At 40.6% G+C, this 23,453-nt stretch overlaps 1 protein-coding gene across 1 annotated transcript in view; it reads right to left on the minus strand.

The window, feature by feature from the left end:
* Positions 1–2,448: 2,448 nt before the first annotated feature.
* Positions 2,449–23,453, minus strand: part of LOC105490760 (phosphatidylinositol 3,4,5-trisphosphate 3-phosphatase TPTE2-like) — a 103,589-nt gene continuing 82,584 nt past the window's right edge. Inside the window, exons 25-31 of the mRNA XM_071081279.1 lie at positions 18,958–19,019; positions 16,780–16,860; positions 12,724–12,829; positions 10,556–10,647; positions 7,163–7,255; positions 5,658–5,728; positions 2,449–3,569 (exon numbers count right to left, since the gene is read on the minus strand). Coding sequence (XP_070937380.1) covers positions 3,467–3,569; positions 5,658–5,728; positions 7,163–7,255; positions 10,556–10,647; positions 12,724–12,829; positions 16,780–16,860; positions 18,958–19,019 — 608 coding nt within the window. The 3' untranslated portion in view covers positions 2,449–3,466. The remainder of the gene's footprint in view (positions 3,570–5,657; positions 5,729–7,162; positions 7,256–10,555; positions 10,648–12,723; positions 12,830–16,779; positions 16,861–18,957; positions 19,020–23,453) is intronic.

The following is a 23,453-nucleotide window of genomic DNA, read 5'->3' on the forward strand; positions in this document are numbered from 1 at the left end:
CTCTCACCACTCCTATTCAACATAGCATTGGAAATTCTGGCCAGGGCAATCAGGCAAGAGAAAGAAATAAAGGGTATTCTGGCTGGGTGCGGTGGCTCACACCTGTAATCCCAGCACTTTGGGAAGCCGAGGTGGGTAGATCACGAGGTCAGGAGATCGAGATCATCCTGGTTAACACGGTGAAACCCCGTCTCTACTAAAAATACAAAAAAAAAAAAAAAATTAGCTGGGCATGGTGGCTGGCGCCTGTAGTCCCAGCTACTGGGCAGGCTGAGGCAGAAGAATGGCGTGAATGCGGGAGGCAGAGCTTGCAGTGAGCCAAGATCGCACCACTGCACTCCAGGCTGGGCGACAGAGCGAGATTCCGTCACAAAAAAAAAAAAAGAAAAGAAAAGAAAAGAAATAAAGCGTATTCCAATAGGAAGAGAGGAAGTCAAATTGTCTCTGCAGATGACATGATTGTATATTTAGAAAACCCCATCATCTCAGCCCAAAATCTCCTTAAGCTGATAAGCAACTTCAGCAAAGTCTCAAGATACAAAATCAATATGCAAAAATCACAAGCATTCCTATACGCCAATAATAGACAAACAGAGAGTCAAATCATGAGTGAACTCCCATTCACAATTACTACTAAGAGAATAAAATACCTAGGAATACAACTCACAAGGGATGTGAAGGACCTCTTCAAGCAGAACTACAAACAACTGCTCAAGGAAATAAGAGAGGACACAAATGGAAAAACATTGCATGCTCATGGATAGGAAGAATCAATATCGTGAAAATGGCCATACTGCCCAAAGTAATTTATAGACTCAATGCTATCCCCATCAAGCTACCACTGACTTTCTTCACAGAATTGGAAAAAACAACTTTAAACTTCATATGGAACCTAAAAAGAGCCCACAGAGACAAGACAATCCTAGGGAAGAAGTACAAAGCTGGAGGCATCACACTACCAGACTTCAAAGTATACTACAAAGCTACAGCAAACAAAACAGCATGATACTGGTACCAAAACAGATACATAGACCAATGGAACAGAACAGGGTCCTCAGAAATAATACCACGTATCTACAACCATCTGATCTTTTACAAACCTGACACAAAAAAGCAATAGGGAAAAGATTCCCTATTTAATAAACAGTATTGGGAAAACTGGATAGCCATATGCATTTCTTAAAAATTTTTCAGCCTGGCGCGGTGGCTCAAGCCTGTAATCCCAGCACTTTGGGAGGCCGAGGCGGGCGGATCACAAGGTCAGGAGATCAAGACCACAGTGAAACCCCGTCTCTACTAAAAATACAAAAAATTAGCCGGGCGCGGTGGCGGGCGCCTGTAGTCCTAGCTACTCAGGAGGCTGAGGCAGGAGAATGGCGTGAACCCAGGAGGCGGAGCTTGCAGTGAGCCGAGATCGCGCCACTGCACTCCAGCCTGGGCAATAGCGTGAGACTCCGTCTCAAAAAAAAAAAAAAAAAAAAAAAAATTTTTCATAAGCCTTCTTTTGCATTTTGATGAAGCTTTAAGAACTCCTCTCGGGTCCAGGGGGAGATGGTAAACACTAACCACTGGCAGTTATCATGACAGTAACCCTAGTGTAGGTTCTGGGGATGTCGTAGGGGGTTTCAGTTCAATCATTTTCTTCTGTTTAGAATTTGTATTGAAATTATTTCACCATGCTGGGCACAGTGGTTCACACCTGTAATTCCAGCACTTTGGGAGGCCAAGACGAGTGGATCACCTGAGGTCAGGAGTCTGAGATTAGCATGGCCAACACGGTGAAACCCTGTCTCTACTAAAAATACAAAAATTAGCTTGGCGTGGTGGCAGGCAGCTGTAATCCCAGCTACTCGGGAAGCTGAGGCAGGAGAATCACCTATATCTGGAGAGGGAGGTTGCAGTGAGCCGAGATTGCAACACTTCAGTCTAGCCTAGGCAACAGAGAAAGACTCTGTTTAAAAAAAAAAAAAAAAAAAAAAAAAAAAAAAAAAAAAAAAAGACATTTCTGACCCTTCAACTCCTCAGATCTGGTTCAGACAACCTCCTCCACTACTCTGCATTTTGCTAACGGTATAAAAGTGGCCAGACACGGTGGCACATGCCTGTAATTCCAGCACTTTGGGAGGCTGAGATGGGTGGATCACTGGAAGTCAGGAGTTCAAGACCAGCCTGGCCAACATGGTGAAACCCTGCCTCTATTAAAAATACAAAAATTAGCCGAGCATGGTGGCATGCACCTATAGTCTCAGTTACTGGGGAGGCTGAGGTGAGAGAATCACCTGAGCCCAGGAGGTTGAGGCTGCAGTGGGCCAAGATCCTACTACTGCACTCTAGTCTCAGCAACCAGAGTGAGAACCCGTCTCAAAAAAATACAAATACAAATAAAAAATTTCGTTTAATTAGCCGGACATGGTGGCACGCACCTGTAATCCTAGCTACTCAGGAGACTGAGATAGGAGAATCGCTTGAACCCAGGAGGTGGAGGTTGCAGTGAGCCGAGATTGTGCCCCTGCCCTCCAGCCTGGGTGACAGAGTTAGACTGTCTCAAAAAAAAAAAAAGTTTTTAATAAAAAAGTACCAGTCATCACCAATGAGGAAATAATAATGATTCCCTGTGGACACAGGGCTAACCACTGTTTATAATGAAAAGATTACGTCCCTTCAGAGTTCTCCCAGGGCTTAGGTGACATTGGTTGTGAGCAGGAGTAGTGGATTTCAAAACAATACACCTAAATTACTCTAAGAACAAATATTTCTTTTGACTTCACTTACAAGTTTATACAAAAGCAGAAGTTACTGAAGGTTACTTATCCTTCATATTTACTACCATCTTCTTACCCCAACTCCCATGTCTGTGTGTAATTAAAGGAAGCTTGTTAAGTAAGCTACCCACTTAGTGCTTAGAACAAGCGAATAGTGTGTGTTGGGAGTTGTGTGAAATATTTCTCTCTTCTGGGTTTAAAACTTAGTCTTTGCTGCCAATCTGTTAACAGATAGTTTGTAAATCAAGTAGAAGAAAAAATATAAATTAGCTTTCTAATAAATCTGAAATTACAAATGTGAAACAAAGCAGGGAATAAATACTTGACCAAAAATGTATAAGTAAGTGGGTGTTGGGGGATCATAATTTTTAAATATCTCTTGATTATTTTGGTATGAAAGTTCTATTTCAAAGTTCTTCAAAATAATGCCTACTGTTCCTAAGTACTGTGTTCCAAATATATGTAAATACAAGATGGAAACTGTGAAATATATGCCTTCAAAAAAGAAAAAACCCTGACATTTTATCTGTATATATTTAATAGATTTATAAAGAACATGTGTACACAAATATCAATATAGATGTACCAGCAAGGAAGATTTAGAACATATAACTATGTGGCAGGGTTGGAAAGAACAATAATTCTTTCCCAGAAGGGGTGTGGGGAACTATACTTAATCAGCTACCAGTTACAAAATAACTAAGTCATTTCTCATCAAAATACGTCTCTACTGCATATTGTGGTTGATACATTTTCCATGTTTTTTGTTTATGAAGATTATCCAATTCATTTCTTTGTAGATAAAGCCTAAGAATAGAAAACAAATTATTACATTTTATTTTGGGGTTAACTGAAAAGCCATGCAGTAGGCACCCTTGTTAGAGCTTGAAGAAACAAACAAAAAAAAGACTTCCTCACCATGAATAGAACCTCAGCCCCTTTTCTGTGTCTCAGTTGGCTCCTTCCACCTTTTCAGTGAGACTTAAAAATACCTTAATCTTCAGCAACACATCAGTAACACGTGCTACTGATTCTTTTAACGTTGCTTTTTATGGAATTAATGACATCTAGGTTTAATAAAATATCTAAATTTCTATATGTGACAGAAATCAGTCTGATTAGACATATATCAAAACCCAATAATAAAGTACTATATCTATTTTAATTTATGCCTGAGGTTGCAATTTTTTGAATTTTTGCAATCAGCCCTTGGCAACGACCTTGAGCAGTAGGATATAAATAAATCCTACATGCTTAGCATTCCAATAATAGAACACTAAGCATAAATTAGTTAACCTATTTATGCCTAGTTTTCTAAAGGACAGAAGTTGGCATTTTTGGCTAACCAACAATCTCATAACGAACAAAAAGCTTTACCAATAGTAAATAAATTGAAATATTACAGAAATCTTTAGAAATTTATATAAAAGTGAGAATAAAGGTGATCTAACTTATTACTTCTCCAAAATGAACATGGTGTTTCAAAGGAAAACCAGAATCACTTTTGAGGAGCAGCAACAAATGAAGCTCCACCCAGCTCTCACATTTGAGGGACTTTGCTCACGTTAGGAGTCAAAGCTTATTGTTTGTATGCATCCAAGAAACAAATTTGTAAAAACTTTCCATCCAGTCCAAAGTTCACTCTATCAAAATCTATTAAATGTGTATGCAATACAAGTGTGTAGAACAGCGGTTTAATTTACCGTTGCCTTACTGGACTTAAGGAGTTATTAAATCCAGCTCAGAGTTGAAGAAAAGACTAGGACTGGTTGTAACAATAACTACCAATTCATGCCACGTGCAATCATAGCCACTTCCTCAACTCTGACCTGAAGCATTTTAAAAATATTTTCTCTTTTTGTATTGAAAAGTATGGTTGATACAAAAAAATCTCAATTTTTCACCACCACAGAAAAAATACTACTTAAAGTAGAGAACTTCTAGACTGAGAAGTAAGTTTCCAAATATGGCAGAAGGTTTTCTGGGAACAATAATCTCCAAATCCAATTAATAGTTTTTTCTTTTCTTTTTCTTTCTTTAGACAGAGTCTCACTCTGTCACCCAAGCTGGAGTGCAATGATACGATCTTGGCTCACTGCAATCTCTGCCTCCTGGGTTCAAGTGATTCTACAGCCTCAGCCTCCCGAGTAGCTGGGATTACAGGCATGCGCCACCACACCTGGCTAATTTTTGTTATTTTTAGTAGCCAACATGGTTTTACCATGTTGGCCAGGCTGGTCTCAAACTCCCAATCTCAGGTGATCCGCCCGCCTCAGCTTCCCAAAGTGCTAGGATTACAGGCATAAGCCACCATGCCCAGCCTCCAATTAATAGTTTTTAAGAAAGTTTTCCCAATTCAGTTATTAGAAAGCCGTGTTTAAATGAGAGACTATCAATTGATGATTTTTTAGCTGTATTTCTTAATACTTATTGTGTCTTGTAACTTCTCCTAGATGTAAGTGTGTCAGTCAGCTTTTCAGCTAGCTGAAGCCTCCCTAGGTCCTCCCTTACTTTAGCACAAAATTTGGTGGTGGTTCGTCATTGGTAAATTGGCACCTACTGAGGACCTGAATGTTGAAGGTACTGAGCAGATTCTTATTGAACTTCTGTGGGAGGAATTTACTACCACACTTAAGATCTGATTATAATACTCTTGAACTCATAACACAGTCCTATGCCATGGACCTTGAGGACACTGCAACAGGTGGTCTCAAGAACAACTGTATTTTTAAAATAACCATCGTAAAATGAGTAAGGCAATGAACAATGGTGGCTCAAGGATTTTTTGTTTTCTATAAATTAAGCTTATGACAACCAGCAAAACACTTGCCATTACACCTTATACACAGACACTGAAGATTAGGTTGTTTCTATGGGTTGATATTATATCCATACCTGTTCTTTTGTATTAAAGATGTGTTAAACCAGAAGAAAAAAGGGTAGTTGTGATAGTATTTAGGAAAATCCTAAAAAGAAAAAAAATTTTTTTAAAGTAAAATTGATGCCAAGAACTGATCATTCCAAAGAAATTAAAGTTTCTTCCTGTATTCCTTTATATATTTATCAAATAATTAAAACCATTCAATATGTAGCATTCTGCATCCTACAACAATACACTCAAGACACAAAGGAGGAGGCTTAAGAAAATGCTATTGCTTTCTTTTGCTGTTTCTATCAAAATTTTCAGGGAATACTGTATTTTCCATGATAGATATTTAAATGCTGATATTTGAATCTGGTTTAGATAGTGCGAAACAGAATCCACTAAGGACCGATGCTTATATATACCCAAGTATTTTGTAGTGAATTCTTACAATTTTTTTTGTTGCCTCAGCATCCCTTTTAAATATAAATTGCACTTTCTGATATCAGAAGCAGGGCTCAGTCACCCTTGACAGTTTCCAGTTCACCTCCTCCCGGTTTCTCAATGTGACTGATCCCAATATCTGCCTTATACAACCTTCTGCTGGTGACTACTTCATTGCGGACAGCTAGATATAACCACCCCACAGACCCCCATACTCTGCATGGACCGTGTGGATATATCAGTGACCACCTCTCAGTCACAGCATGACTCCATGGAACTCATGACTGCTTGCATTAAACCCACCGATTAGACCTCCCCGCAGGAAACCTGCTCAGGTAACACCTTACTTCCCAATAAAGGCTTCCACTCTCAGGTCCCTCCCTCTTTCTCGCTCTTGCTCCCCACCCATCAGTTGAGCACAGGTCTCCTGCATGGCTGCCCCTTGGAGTTCGCCCTGTGAGGTGTGCTGCCCTCTTCTCTTTAGAATTAACAAAAAACTGCTTTGGTTATTTCATGTGTTGTATTGTGCTGCCTTCTCTGTGTTTCACCCAACTGAGTCACCCAAACCTAACTCTCTTTCCAGTCAGTGCTCCCAGCTACTCAGGAGGGTGAGGTGGGAGGATTGCTTGAGCCCAGGAGGTGAAGCCACAGTTAGCTATGGTCACGCCACTGCACTCCAGCCTGGGTGACAGAGTGAGACTCTGTCTCAATTTTTAATATTAAAAATGATACAAAACAAAATGTAACCACTGCTATGCAGTAAAACATACCTTTGGTTTTTTAGCATCTTGGCTTGTATTTTTTTTTTTGTATTTATTTTGTATTTTTTGGATTTGTGAATTAATACATGTAAATTTAGAAACATTTAGAAAATGTACAATTTAGAAAAAACAAATGAACAAAAATTATTCAAATTACATATGTTCTTTTTAAAAATTTGTTATAGATCTGATGTATTGTTTTTCTCCCCCTTCCTCTATGGGATGACATTTATCATCTCCCTTGTTGGGAACCGTAGTAAAGGAAACCTTAAATAAAACCATTCAAAAGTTCAGACAAGAACAATGGCAGAGGCCATTTCTTGATTACTCACCGAAGAGGAAACTTGCACTTTCACATCATCATACAGAGGTGGACAGTTGAACACATCAATTATTACCCTGTCTGTTTCAGTGTCATGAAATACCTGTGAATGAACACATGGAATTCGGAACTATAAACCTAGCTAATGATAACAATGAAGTTCCTTTTCACTTATCCAGACTTCCTATATTTATCAAGTACTTTTGGTCTCACAGACCAATCACTACATGTATAAATAATTATTAATGATCTTTTCTAGTTGCAACACTGTTGTTTATATGTATGTGTGTAGTGTATGTATGTGTGTGTGTGTGTGTATATATATATATATATTTTTTTTTTTTTTTTTTTTTTTTGAGACGGTCTTACTGTCACCCAGGCTGGAGTGCAGTGGTGTGATCTCAGCTCACTGCAACCTCTGTCTCCCAGGTTCAAGTGATTCTCATGCCTCATCCTCCTGAGTAGCTGGGACTATAGGCCCATGCCACCACACCCAGCTAGTTTTTGCACTTTTAGTAGAGATGGGGTTTTGCTATATTGGCCAGGCTGGTCCCAAACTCCAGGCCTCAAGTGATCTGCCCACCTGGGCCTCCCAAAGTGCTGGGATTACACAGGTGAGCCACCACACCTGGCCTGTTGTTTATGATTTTTAAAGGCCAACATGTTTGAGGGTTATCATGAAGCACTTTTCAAAAGTGTCTCACTTTTCAGAAGTATTGAATTTTCTATTAGACATTAATCAGTTAAATATTATTACTTAATGTGTGTCATTTGATTTTCATACATTAGGACCTCTTTTGAGAATATGTTAAGAAGCTCAATTTTAAAGCTACCCTCGACATTCAAAAAATAATGCTTAACTCTGGCTTTTTATTTACTAAATTAAAAAAAATAACAACGGGGGTCTGTAACACTTGGGGGGGTGGGGTCCCCCTGATCATCATGTTTTATTAGAACTCTTGTGTCTGTCAGTGGGATCTTTGGACTTGACCATTACAGGCTGCAGATGGAGGAGTGACCAAAGATAGTTCACGTTTTGGAATGAATGACTTTGAAGATACACTATTTCTTTGACTCACTCTCATATAAATAATGGCACCCACAGTGAGAAGGGTCTATGCTAGGCCCTGTGAAAAACACAAAAGAAGGTGCAGACTCTTTTGGTCCCTTCAGGGAGCTGTACACATAAGAAACAATCGTAGAATACTATGTAACTCTCAATCTGTATGATGAAGACTGGGTGTGCTCTCATGCACCATTGAGGGCTAGTTAACAGGAAGTGCAGAAAATTTCATTGAGGAGGCAGAAATTGAATTGGGCATGAAACGGTTTAGATAAATGAAGAAGAGCTCTGAAAATAGAATCTAGTTCATACAGATGGAAAAAGACCAGCAATAACGCAAAGTAGAAGTTAGAAAAACAACAAAAAAGGTCAGGCAGTGTGGCTCATGCCTATAATCCCAGCACTCTGTGAGGCTGAGATGGAAGGGTTGCTTGAGCTCAAGAGTTTGAGACCACCCTGGGTAACATAGCAAGATCCAGCTTCTACAAAAAATTTTTAAAAACTGGGGGATTGCTTGAGCTCGGGAAGTTGAGGCTCCAGGGAGCCTTGATCGCGCCACTGCACTACAGCCTCGGACAGAATGGGACCCTGACTCAAGGAAAGAAAAAGAAAGGAAGGAAGGAAGAAAGGAAAGAAATAACCAACTAACTAACTAAATAACTTAGAGTTGTGTTCCAAGAGCCAAAGGGGATGACCCAGTTTATTTGGAATGGAGTCTGCTGGTCAAGCTACTGATAAAAATAAGCTCAGGTATGTTAGGTCTATTATATCTTAAGAGCTCAAGAGCCAAGGAAATAAGAGTGAAGCTGCTGAAGAATATCGTGGGGTATTTCCTGTGTGACAAAGAGGCCTGATAATTATCACATATAACATTTATTTAGTGATTTATAGTTCACAAAGCAACTTCATACATATTATCTAATTTAATTCCCGTAATACTTGAGGTGTGATATTTATTTTACAGGTAAGGATGTTGAGCCAAAGGTGTTAACTGGCTCTGACCACGGGCATGCAGTGTGTCTTCTGCTCTACATACTTTTCACAATGAGAGCAACATTTCAGTACGCGTATTTCAGGATTCCATACATCGCATTCTATAAGGAGCAAGAAAGGCAAGGAGACCATTGTAGAAATCTAGGCATGAGCAAATGAGGTTCCGGACAGTTAGTGGCAGTGAGAACAGAAAGGAAGGCGAGCATAGAAAAATTTCAAAGGCATCATCAACAGGGATTGATGCCTAACTGGATTTAGGGAGCCAAGGCAAAGAGAATCAAAGCCCAAGGCCTGAGTGGGAGAATGCTGGTGCCATTTGCAGAAGCAGATAAAGCTCCTTGATAATTCAGACTGGCTACTGCATTTCAGTTGGAGTGGAAACTGTTCGTGTTGCAGCTCTTGCATCTACAACTCAGTGGGCGACTATAAATATCTCTTCAGTAAATGAACAAATAATAGTTTAAGTAAGGGAAATGGGTGATTCTTTAACCAAGAATAAAGCATTTGCTAAGAACAGGAAGCCAAGGATAAGGCCTGGGTGAATGCCCTCAGTTGGGAGAGGCCAAAAAAAGTGGGTGCAGTGCAGAGAGTGAGGGAATAGGATTAGTAATAAAAGAATTTGAGACAAAGGCCTGGGTAGGAATTCTAAAAGTTTATGGTTATTAGACCCATGAAGGAAGCTTTATTGTTTCAGAAAAGGTATGTAGTTTTAGGCATTTCTTCATTGTAGCAAAACATTGACTACCAGGTCCCTTTTGCTTTGGATAAAGAGATTCCTCCCCAATTCATTCCTCCTTGCATTGTTTCTCATAGGGTCAACCCCACAGAACCTCTGACTTAGAACAATCACTTGGGACACTGCTAAGTCTATAGATTCCTGGCCCCCATTCCAGATTTCCTGAATCTTACTTTAGGGTACAACCCAGGAATGTAAATCTTTACAAGCTTCTCAGTGGTTTTCATGCACACTAACATTTTAGAATCAGTGCTATATAATAAAAGATAAAATGACCGAGAAGAAGAGAATATGGCTAAAAATGACCAGATATGTAAATTAAAATCCTTAATACATTCCTGGGAACATGCTCAGCATTTGTGGAAAAGTGAAAGGCAAAGCAACACTGAACAGAAATACATTCTGGAAAGTACCCTTAAAAAACTGTTTTGAACAAACAGGTTAATTTACCTCTGGTTTGCATTCAAATCCAGTGACACCACAACGGTAACCAGAAAGCATCATGGAATCTCTTTATGGTAAGTGATAGTTTAGGGAGGTCAACATTGCTGGTTTGACATTCAGCCTTAAAACAAACATCAGATTTTTTCAGTTCACATGTTTTCTCTTACCCGACAATTGTTTAAGGAAGTACAGGAAAAGACAATCTTTTTCTTCATTACTATTTGGACTTTTAGATCATATCCATCGCCTGTTCCAACACCTAAATGAAATTAAAAAGTTAGGCTGGTTAGCGCGAAGATCAAAATGTCTTGCCAATTAACATCATGGATTAAAAAGAGAAAAAATTAGCTGGGCACGGTGGCTCATGCCTGTAATCCTAACACTTTGGGAGGCTAGGCAGGTGGATCATTTGAGGTCAGGAGTTCGAGACCAGCCTGATCAACATGGTGAAACTCTGTCTCTACTAAAAATACACAAAAATTAGCCCAGTGTGGTGGTGCATGCCTGTAGTCCCAGCTACTTGGGAGGCTGAGGCAGGAGAATCGCTTGAACCTGGGAGGTGGAGGTTGAAGTGAGTCGAGATCGCACCACTGCACTCCAGCCTGGACCACAGAGTGAGACTTAGAGCAAGACTCTGTCTCATATATATATATGGGAAGGTGACTTGACATCTTTCTTGCTAATGTCTTGCTTTCTTCAAACTTCTAATCATAATGATTCTTAATAAGAAATACTGTGGTCTAAATTACTTTGGCCCTACTTTAAGTCTAGTTCCTGATGCAATCTCTATAAAAACACAGGTTATATCAAATTCCCATGGTATTCTGTATATATTTACAGACAAAGGCTCTTTTGCCCTTTTTTTTTTTTTCAATTCAAATGACCTACTCACTTCCTTAGCATTTCCTCAAAGACTGTTTCTCAGGCTCCAATTAATTTTTTATTGCTTTCCTCTCAACTCTACATTATTTTTAATTTAAATATGCACAAAACTAAAAGTAGAGAATTAAATATTCTAATAAACGAGTGTATTAATTATTCTTGATTGATCATCTCCTATGCTGTTTGTCTTCTTTTCATTTAATTTTGTTTTCACTAACACCATGATATTCATTTGTCATTAGAAATCACAGTTTCTTGCCTCAGTTCCCTCTTTCCCATTCCAGGTGCAGAACTTCTTTCTATTGATGTCCACCAGAAATCAGTGAAATGTAGAACAAAACTCAGGAGGCTAAAAATACTAGGCTGTCTGTGTGGACACCAGCAGCCCGGCACCATGGCACCTGTAACGCCCAGCACTGGCACCACCTCAGGTCCACATGCTGGCTGTTATAAGAGGTTTGCTTTAGGGGTTCAGATGCATCGCCACCCTGCTACCTCTCTGGCAGTGGGAGTGGTGAGACCCCATCCCCTCCACACAGACACATCCTGCTTTCCCACCTCTACTGAGTGTAAGCTGTGCAGGGGAAGCAAGGTTGGTGATGGAGAAATGGACATGGAAATGGGGGCCAGTTTCTCTCTGCACTTTCTTTCTCAAGTCCCAGAGGTGTACATCTGACCAATTTCCCTGCCTCCCTGGGCAACAGTGCATCCCAGCTTTATCTCTCTGCTTACATTCTGGAAGCAGGCAAATAGCTCTCATGATGTTTATATGGATTTTTACAACTGGTAATACTCGGTAACAGCTAGGGGGGTGAAAGATACCTCCATAGAGCCCCACTTTCTCCCAACCCTTTCCATTTCCATGTAGATTCAGGCAGGGAGGACCTAAGTGCTCCTCTTAGGAGGCTTATCTTGACCCCCAGCACTGTGGCTGGGAGTGAGAGCCACAAGGTATGGGAGTGGCTGGGAGTGAAAGGGTTACAGATGGAGGACAGAAGGGAAAAGAGAGAGCCCAGGGGGATGAGAAAAAAATATGCCTCTGAAAGAAGGTGAGAAAATGATATGATATGGAGACACCTCCGCCAAGACAAACTCTGAACTAGAGGTGGTTATGAGAAATAACCAGTCTTGAAGGCACAGGGGTCCTCCTCCTCCCTCATCAGAAGCTCACTCTGCCCTGAAAAGTCCACTCTGGGTTGCGAACAGAGGAGGAAAGAGAACAGGAGAGATGGGAGGGTGATGAAGTCCCCCAAATTGGTGCTGGAAAAGAAAAAGTGAAGAACATCTAAGGGCTGGCAATCAATGGGCAATTAAGAAGGAATTTATGCATGAGGATATGTAAAAAGACAGGTATGAGTTAGGATCATCTGTATATATAACAATGAGCAAAACCCTCCCAGAGTGGGAACCTTGGCCCTCCTGCCCAATTCTTCAATTTTACATAAACACTTACCATGAATCGAATAAATAACGAATCTTTTTATAAACAGTGTCTTTCTTGGAGGGAGATTCCAGTTGTAGCTATGTTTCACTTGTGCAAAATATCCAACATATCTATTCTGAAAAGCAACAGAAGCCTTACTTTAAGTGGAGATGAAAAGTTTAAAGTCAGCATTCTTATTTTTTCTTTTCTTTCTTTTTTTTTTTTAATTGCATAAAGGTTAGGGGCAGTAAATAATTAAGGAAACATTTACTGGATGCCATTATATTACTAGACATTTTGAGGGATGCTGCCTCACCACTATCTACCTTGGGGGGAAAATACTGAATTAAGTGCGATGGGGAAGTAACAAGGATGGAGCCGGGTCTTCTTGACAGGCTGCTTATGGTTGAGAGGGCAACTAATCAGAACCAACAACAAAACAGTTACAGCATTGGCAGTGTGCAGATAGAAGCTTAGTTGTGACTGAGTTAGAGGAAGGTTTGTGGTGTAGTGAAGAGCAGGTTCCTGGGCATGAGAGAATGGTATATGTGAAAACTCAAGGGGAATACCTCCATACCTCAGAAGCAGGTTTCCTGTCATTCTTCTTTTGTTCCTGACAGCTAGAATTTCTTCGCTTTCCATTTCCCCAATTCTGTTTTCACAAGGAAGCCCTGGAATTCCCTTAGCCTTGTCCTTTGCCTAGGGCAAGCTGTTCACAATGGCTGTCCTTGAATCTATCTTCAAGGGGTTGAAGACCTTTGGTACTGAATCAACTGGTTCAGAACTCAAAAGGTGGCCAGGCTGGTGGCTCACACCTGTGATCCCAGCACTTTGGGAGGCCAAGGTGGGCAGATTACTTGAGGTCAGGGGTTCGAGACCAGCCTGGCCAACAGGGTGAAACCCTGTCTGTACTAAAACTACAAAAAGTAGCCATGCGTGGTGGTGGGCACCTGTAATCCCAGCTACTCGGGAGTATGAGGCAGGAGAATTGCTTGAACCCAGGAGTTCGAGGTTGCAGTGAGCTGAGATTGCACCACTGCACTTCAGTTGGGGTGACAGACTGAGATTCTGTCTCCAAAAAAAAAAAAAAAAAAGTTCATGGACTCTTCCATACCCATTGAGAACTGTTCATAGAAGTCACAAACTGCCATACTTTCCTTTAGAAAGGGCCAGTCATGAGGAAGGCTCATGAAAGTTCTTAACTTAGGAGTAGATGTAGTCAGTAGAAGGGCCCACAATGCAGGATCAGAATGTGATGGTGTCTGAGAATCACCACCAGACACAGAGGGCACTCTGTCCTGAGGTCTTGCCAACACAGCTCTCAAACATGCAGCTGAGACCCTGTGTTGCCCTGTCAGTGAATCAGAAGAGATTCAGTTGCAGCCTTTGTTGTGCTAGTTCCGGACTAAAGTTCGAGACGCTACACATGACTACAGAAGAGGTGCAAATGGGGAGATGTGTGGGGAGAGCTGTTGGGGGAGCTCCATCTAACATCTCCTTGGCTCCTGCCACCAGATTCTACACCTTCCCCTAAAGGCTGTAACCTGCCAGGGCCCTCAAGCTGCTTTTGCTCCCATGCTTCTTTCTCCTGCAACTAAAACAACATGGACTGGTAGTCGAAATTAATACAACCAACCCATAGGAGGCACTCACTACAAACAAAGAAGATATTATGAGGAAAGGGTGGAAAGATGGGTAAGCCATGGGTCTTGCCTTTAAAGAGGATACAGAAGTTACCACTTCAAATAGCTAGAGAATAATGCAAAGTGATGTAGTCCCTAAGAGAAACACAAAGGGCTTTAAGAACTGAAAAAGCAAGAAACTACTTGAGGCTGGGAAGGGAAAATGACTCTAGGAAAAGGGGCATGAGCAATGGTACGAGGGAATCAAGTGTCCATGGGCTGGGAAACAGCACACAGTCTAAATGTGTTAGAGTGTGGGATGTGTACATGCACAGAGTGGAAGAAAAGGTTGGAAAAGTCAAACTGGATCCTGAGTGCCAGGTTGAAACATTTAGTTTATTGCTATTGGCAGTGGGGACATATTCTGGATTTTGAGCATGGAAATGGCATGATTAGGGCTGCACTTCAGAAAATCCACACATTCCTTTTAGCTTAGGGTCTATGACTGTTCTTTGTTTGGTTTTGTTTTTGGCTTGGGAGTGGGAGAAAAGTATCAGTGGATAAGGCTGAGTTCTTTTTTTTTTTTTTTTTTTTGAGACGGAGTCTCGCTGTGTTGCCCAGGCTGGAGTGCAGTGGCCGGATCTCAGCTCACTGCAAGCTCCGCCTCCCGGGGTCATGCCATTCTCCTGCCTCAGCCTCCCGAGTAGCTGGGACTATAGGCGCCCGCCACCTCGCCCGGCTAGTTTTTTGTATTTTTTAGTAGAGATGAGGTTTCACCGTGTTAGCCAGGATGGTCTCGATCTCCTGACCTTGTGATCCGCCCGTCTCGGCCTCCCAAAGTGCTGGGATTACAGGCTTGAGCCACCGCGCCCAGCCAGGCTGAGTTCTTTTGCCCAAACTAAACAGGGTCAGTAGTTACAGAGTTCTTCTAACAGGGCCAAGAGCACTTATTCAATTCCCACCACCTAAAGAAAAACTCATTTACAGCCACATCCAAATCTAGTTAAGAATTCCCAACGCACTCTCACTTCAGTTTGAGGGGCAGTATAGAAAAGGCAATATAAATGAGAAGCTGTGCACAGCATGGGCTTCAGAGTCTGACATCTAGATTTCTGTCCTTGGTTCAAAAGTTAATTTAGTTAATTTCTCTGAACCTCAATTTTCTAATTTATAAGATGAGAATCATAGTAGTGCCTACTCACGGAGTTACTGAGAATATTAAATGAGATAGTGAATGTAAAACTCTTAGAATGGTTCAGCAGACTCTAGAATGTTGTAAATGCTATAGGCTAAACATTCTGGTTTCTGCAGTAAACCAATTACAAGTAATAAAAAATGGCAAGAATCTATGAAGTAAAAGAGACTTAGGAGACATAGCAGCCAAATGAAATGTATGGATGTTGTTTGAATTCTGACTGAAACAAACTAAATTTTCAAAGATTTTAAGACAATTTTGGAAACAAACATGGACTAGAAATTTGATATTAAGGATTTTTTAAGGTGTAATATTTTAGATATGATAAAAGGTATTATGGGTTTTTTGTTATTTTAAGAGTACTTAGATATAATATTAAAATACTTGTGGGATAAAATGCCTGACAACTGAAATTTCCTTCCAAATAATCCAGGTGTAGGGAAAGCAAGAGTGGAAAGTGGAGTTGGGAGTGTGAGTAGAGTGGGAAAAGTATGGATGAAACGTGGCTGATTGCAGGCTGAAGTGATTATTGCAGTGAAGTGATGACTATACGGAGATATATTGTATGATTCTCTGGACTTTTGTATATAATTAAAATTTTCCATAACGAAATTATTTTTTTAAAAAAATAGAGTAACTGTATGTTTCATATAGGTGTTATGGGTTTTCAGTGAGATATGTAAAAGTGCGGTACTGTCTGGTGTATATAAAAGGGTTTTTGAAAAGTTTATTTCCCCTTTTCTTTCTCTTTTAAAATACACCTCCCCCACAACACACACACACACACACACACACACACACGCACACGCACACGCACACGCACACGCACACGCACACAGGGGAGTCATCCAAAAACAGTCTTTGTGATGTTCTGCAAGGGTTGAATTGCCCTAGTAAGGATTTGTGGAAGACTTAGATCTTTTTTACATTGAAATCAAAGGCTAGTGATTTTAGATAAACTTCAGGGTCCTGGAGCTTTAGGTATTGGACCTTCCTGCTTTGGGAAAATAATCAACTCCTGAGCTCCATAAACAATAACCAGTATAGAATAGAAAGCAGGTGCTCTGAGGAAAAGCCACACCCCCCAACGTGTGGCTGGCACCTGAAGCATGACCCTCAGCCTCAGGGAGGGACCAAGGCCTGTCGCAGGGCGCCCAAATGCTGCTGCCCGATCACCAAAGGAGAAGAGTCTAAAATGAAACCAAATAACAGGTGGCAATCTTAACCCACTCCCCTATAAAAGCTCCCCTTCTTAAAAAGAAAACTTACCTGAGAAGGAGTCTCTACTCCCTGATATTTAGTGCCATTGGTTTTATCTGTTCGCCGTTCTCCAAAATAGTACAAGCTTTCCTACAAAAAAGGAACCATGGTTCACCTGCACTCTTTCCTTTTCTACATTAGGTACCTTTAGTCTTTCTAAAACCACCTTCTTTCCTAAAGCCAGTGATTTTTTTTTTTTTTTCATGGAGTCTTGCTCTGTCACCCACACTAGAGTGTAGTGGCAGAATCTCACCTCACTGCAACCTCTGCCTCTTGGGTTCAATCCTGCCTCAGCCTCCTCAGTAGCTGAGACTACAGGCGTGTACCACACAAATGGCTAATTTTTTGTATTTTTAGTAGAGATGGGGGCTTTGCCATGTTGGCCAGGCTGGTCTCGAACTTCTGACTCAAGAGATCCACCTGCCTTAGCCTCCCAAAGTGCTGAGATTACAGGCATGAGCCAACGCACCCAGCCGCAGTGGTCTTTTGGTAAAGGCTACCCAAGTTACCAAAATTAACAAAGTCACGTCAAAGACTTCTCTCATTCAAGGTTTCGTAAAGACATAAAATTTTAGAGCTGGAAAGACCTTAGAAATCATCTGGTCCAACCCTTCTTTCCATCTTACAAATGAGAAGACCGAGACCAAAAGAAAACTACACAATCTGCCATGGAGATGCTGCAGCCAGTTATAGGTAGCACAGACCTGGAATACAAGTCTCTGGTTCTCAGTCTAGGGCTCCATATCAGTGGCTTTCAAACTTTTCATTTTTTAAGTTGCAATCCACATTAATAAACCTAGGAAATGTGCACACACACACACACACCAATACTTAAACCTTTTGATATTTTCTATTCTGCTCTATTCCATTTTATTTTTAGTTTTAGTTTTTTTTTTTTTTTTTTTTTTTTTTTTTTGAGACAGAGTTTCGCTCTTGTTGCCCAGGCTGGAGTGCTATGGCCCGATCTCAGCTCACCATAACCTCCGCCTCCTGGGTTCAAGTGATTCTTCTGCCTCAGCCTCCTGAGTATCTGGGATTACAGGCATGCGCCACAACGCCCAGCTAATTTTGTATTTTTAGTAGAGACAGGGTTTCTCCATGTTGGCCGGGCCAGTCTCAAACTCCCAACCTTGGGTGATCCATCTGCCTCAGCCTCCCAAAGTGCTGGGATTACAGGTGTGAGACACCGCGCCCGGCCAATTCCATTTTATTTTTAAGAGATGTTAGTCACAACCCAGCAACTTTATTTTACAACTCACTGATAAATCATGATCCATAGCTTGAAAAACACCATCCTAGAACATCCGTTTTCAAAATCTGTGTGTCTCAAATTAGAAAAACCAAAGGTGGTGGAATTAGAGTGCTGGTCATTGTGCATAACCACCACTTCTTCCCTAGACTGTAGGCCAAACAACTCGAGTGGAGCTGCTGGAAATCGTAGCATCTCACCAAGAAAATGGCAGAAGGAAAAATGACGGAGAACACTGCTTTAGGTGGAAACAGCCCACCTTGTCTTATCAGAAATTTCTAGAGGTCACAGATTCCACATGTGTTGACTAAGCAGAGATAGTTACATGCAGGAGAGGCTTTGAGTTGTGAAATCTTGCTTTTTATCTACCTAAGCGTTGTGAGGATGGTCAAGACCCTTTGGAGGATTTATCTAATTCAGCTTGATACTATTCTCATGAGGAAGGAAGAAGTCATGGTACTGGCAGGAGTAAGAGCAGGGCCAGGTGAGGTGAGGGAACTACTGTGATTACTGAATGTTTTTTGTATCTGCGTAACATGGCTTTACTCCCCTCACCTTAATCCTGCCCCATCAGGTCTTGTTTTTATTTAAAATGTTGATATTGTGTACCTCATAATTTTTTTGCATTAATTTTCATTTTTTAAATATTGCATTAAAAATCATTTATTTTAATTATTGCAATTTTTAGCATTCTCTTAAATTTTGCGTCTCATTGACCTCACTCTACTGCTGGCCCAAAGAGATTCTTAAGCCAGCTACTAACTAATGCATGTTAAACAAGGAAGTATCAAAAACAGACTTTTTAACAACCACTTCTCCAATTACAATTTCACTGAGCACCATGACTAAAATAATCATCTTAACATCCTACCCCTGATGTTTCAGAACTAGCAAACTCAGTCATCATAAGACAAAGTCTGTGGTAACATCTTTCATACCTCTGCAGTTAAAAATATTTCAGTGGCAATCAGGCAGGCACAAACCATAGTTCCAGTTCTTCCTAGAAAAGAAAAGAAGTTAGTTCAAGGGACATGCTTGGTGTAAAAATACACTCAAATATTCAACGGGTTCATTTTAAGTTGATTTTCTTTCTTTTTTGGGGGGGACAGTGTCTCGCTGTGTCACCCAGGCTGCAGTGCAGTGGCGCGATCTCAGCTCATTGCAATCTCTGCCCCACAGGTGGAAAATAAATTACATGTACGGTAAAAATATTTCTCACCACCTCTCCACGAAAGAACAAGATGAGATTTTTACAAAATCTATTCGAAAGCAATAATTCATGTCTTATATAAATTCTTTTGGATAATAGTAAAAAAGAAAAATTCCCAACTCATTTAGTAACACTAATATAGCTGGTTCTAAAACTGCATAAATACAGCAGATGATTACTTTACACCAGTCTCACATATAAATGTAGATACAAAAATATATATATTTTTTCAAAGTGAATTCAGCAATGTAGAAGCACCATGTATCAATACCAAGTGCCATTTCTCTTAAGAATGCAAGGATGCTTTTTTTCCAAGATGGCAGATTACAGGCTTTTAGCATGCCTCGGGCATTTGGAAATAGCAAGATAGTATATAAAGATCAACTCTGTAAGCTTTAACTCAAGAAAGAAACGACAACTCCCTGGAATTATGAAGGACACTCCAGATCCTTGGGAGGACAATGCAGGCAAACAGGTCTTGCGTGACAACATTCGACTGACAAAAGTGAATGAAGCCTCAGTATGTGCGAGAGGCAGACAGCATCCCTCTTTCCACTGGGGATCCAAGCAACCCGGACCCAGGAAGAGCACTGTTTCTCCCGAGTCCTGGAGCTAATTTAACGAGAGGCTTGGAGACTTTGTGAGGGAAAGACACAAGGAAAAGCTGCAGGCATTTTCCCAAACCTGGGCTGAGAGCAGGACAACACTGGGGAACCTTCCCCATCTGGCTCCACCCATCTTCCCCCCCCAACCCGACCTAACCCCCGTTCCGCTAGGGCTTAGGAGGGAGCTCAGATTAATGTGTTCTCTAGGAATCAGCAACAGAGAGTTCCTCCCAATAAACAAGAATCAAGTATATAGCCAGCACCACCGGCCACAGCCAGCTCTTACCCATTGGCGCCATCTACTGGCTTCTAGGTCAAACCACATACCCAATATAAAACCTGCTGATAGAAGTGCATACAGAAGCAATGCTGAAAGACCTACCTAGCATTGCTCTACAGTCACATCACCTAGGAAGGAAGGAAAGGGAAAGAAGAAAAATAATAATAATAATAATAATAATACAGGAAAGAAAAGAAAAAGAAAAAATCCTACCCACATAAAAACAATTAGAAAAATTAGAAGTGCTAGCATCTCCAGATGAGAAGAAGCAGTGCAAGAATTCTGACACCATGAAAAACCTGCATGTAGTGACACCACCAAAGGATCACACTAGCTCTCTGGCAATGCTTTCTACCAAAATGAAAACTCAGAAATGACAATAAAGAATTCAAAGCATGGGTTCCAAGGAAGCTCAATGAGATTCAAGGTTGAAATCACCAAAAGAAACTTCTAAATCAATTCAGCAAATGAAGGAAGAGATGAACATCTTAAAAAGAAATCAATCAGAACTTCTGGAAATAAAAAAAACTCACTTAAGGATTTCAAAATACAATGGAAAGATTTATCAATAGACTGGACCAAGTAGAGGACATAATCTCAGAGATTGAAGACTAGTCTTTTGAACTAATGCAGTCAAACAAAAATAAAGAAAAAATATTTTTAAAAAGTGAAGAAAGTCTTTGAGAAATATGAGATTATGTGAAGTGACCAAACCTACAAATTTTTGTATTTTTAGTAGAGACGAGGTTTCTCCATGTTGGTCAGGCTGGTCTCGAACTCCTGACCTCAGGTAAACCACCTCTTCAGCCTCCCAAATTGCTGGGATTACAGATGTGAGCCACTGCGCCTGGCCTCAGAAATAAAAAACTTAAAGATAAATACAAAAGTCTCCTATGTTTGGAAATAAGGAAGTATGCTTCCACATAACTCATGGGTCAAAACAAAACACCAAGCACAGTGAAAACTGGAAAATAATTTGAACCCAGTAAAATGAAAATACTACATATGAAAATTTGTGGGATGAAGCTAAAGCAATTCTTAGAAGAAAATGTGTAGCCGTAAATGCTAAATAGAAAACAGAGTGGTCGACACTCTAAGAATTATTCATCTTAAGAAGTCAGGAAAAGAACAAATTAACCCAAGGAATACAGAAGAAAATACTAATATAATACTAATCGATGAAATAAAAAATAAATAATAGAGACCATCAGTAAGGCCAAAAATCTGTTACTTTTAAAAGACTAGTAAAATTGATAATTCCCTGGTGAGACTAATCAAAAGAAAAAAAGGGAGAAGGCACCAAGAAAGTAACGCAAGGAATAAAAAGGGAATGCCTCTGTAGACATTAAAATGATAAAATGATATTGTGAATAATTTGATGCCAAGACATTCGCAAACGTACATTAAATGGACAAATGCTGGGAAAACTATAACCTACGAAAATGGGCTAAGGAAATAAAATTATAAAAAATTCTATAGGCCAGGCGCGGTGGCTTATGCCTGTAATCCCAGCATTTTGGGAGGCCGAGGCGGACGGATCACGAGGTCAGCAGATCCAGACCATCCTGGCTAACACGGTGAAACCCCGTCCCTACTAAAAATACAAAAAACTAGCCAGGCGTGGTGGCGGGCACCTGTAGTCCCAGCTACTTGGGAGGCTGAGGCCAGAGAATGGCGTAAACCCAGGAGGCGGAGCTTGCAGTGAGCTGAGATCACGCCACTGCACTCCAGCCTGGGCGACTGAGCGAGACTCTGTCTCAAAAAAAAAAAAAAAAAAAAAAAAAAAAAAATTCTATATATGAAACTGAGCCATAATTTAAAAACTTCTCCCCAGAGGAAACTCTAGACCAATGTAGCTTCACTGGTGAATTTCACTGTACACTTAAGAAGAAAAAAAATTAGCATGCATAAATTCATCCAGGGAATAAAAACTGAGAAAATGAAATCTAACTCATTTCATGAAGCCAAGATTTGAAAAAACTATGAGAAAGGAAAATTATAACCAATCACACTGATGACATGAATTTGAAAATCCTAAACAAAATATTAACAAATAGAATCCAGGAATTTAATAATAAAATATTTTAATAATTAATAAAATAGTATAGCAAAACTCAATTGTATTTATTCCAGAAATATGTTGGTTTACCACTTAATCATGTAATTAACCACATTTATTTATCAGATAAATGGGAAAAATTATCATCTCAAAGATTCAGAAAAATCTGGAAAAATTCAACATCCATTCATTATTAAAAAAAAAAAAAAAAAAAAAAAACCTCTCAGCAAACTAAAGACATTGTTTTTTCTTTTCTTTTTCTTTTTTCTTTTTTTTTTTTGAGCAAATGTCTCACTCGGTCACCTAGGCTGGAGCGCAGTGGTGCGATCTTGGCTGACTGCAACCTCTGCCTCCTGAGTTCAAGCTCCTCTGGAGTAGCCGGTATTACAGGCATGCACCACCACACCTGGTTGTTTTTATTTTTTCGTAGAGACGGGATTAGAGACGGGGTTTCATCCTGTTGCCTAGGCTGGTCGGAAGTGATCGACCCCACTGGGCCTCCCAAAGTGCTGGGATTACAGGCATAAGCCATGGCGCCCGGCTGAGGAATTTCTTTTCCTTTTTTTTTGAGATGGAGTCTCGCTCTGTCGCCCAGGCTGGAGTGCAGTGGCGCGATCTAGGCTCACTGCAAGCTCCGCCTCCCGGGTTCACGCCATTCTCCTGCCTCAGCCTCCCGAGTAGCTGGGACCACAGGCGCCCACCACCACGCCCGGCTAATTTTTTGTATTTTCAGTAGAGACGGAGTTTCACCGTGTTAGCCAGGATGGTCTTGATCTCCTGACCTCGTGATCCGCCCGCCTCAGCCTCCCAAAGTGCTGGGATTACAGGCGTGAGCCACCGCGCCTGGCCTGAGGAATTTCTTAATCTGATAAATGGTAGCTAACACACACACACACACACACACACACACACACACGCTCCTAAAGCAATTGGAGAGACGCTGAAAGCTTTTCCTTTGAGAATAGAAGTGTACATTGATGGCTGCTATTGCCACTTCTAATTCTACACTGTACTGAAGGTTCTAGCCAGTGGTAGGGGAAAAACATGACTGAAAAGGAAAAAATACAATTTATTATTTTCACATGATATAATCATGTACTATAAAATCCAAAAGAATCTATAGATAATTTAGTAGAACTAATAAGTGAGTTTAGGCTGGGTACTGTGGCTCAGGCCTGTAATCCTAGCATTTTGGGAGGCGGAGGCTGAGGCTGGCAGATCACTTGAGCCCAAGAGTTTGAGAACAAACTCGGCAACATGGCAAAACCCTGTCTGTACAA

The sequence above is a fragment of the Macaca nemestrina genome, chromosome 16, assembly GCF_043159975.1.
Source record: "Macaca nemestrina isolate mMacNem1 chromosome 16, mMacNem.hap1, whole genome shotgun sequence".
NCBI classification, from domain to species: Eukaryota; Metazoa; Chordata; class Mammalia; order Primates; family Cercopithecidae; genus Macaca; species Macaca nemestrina.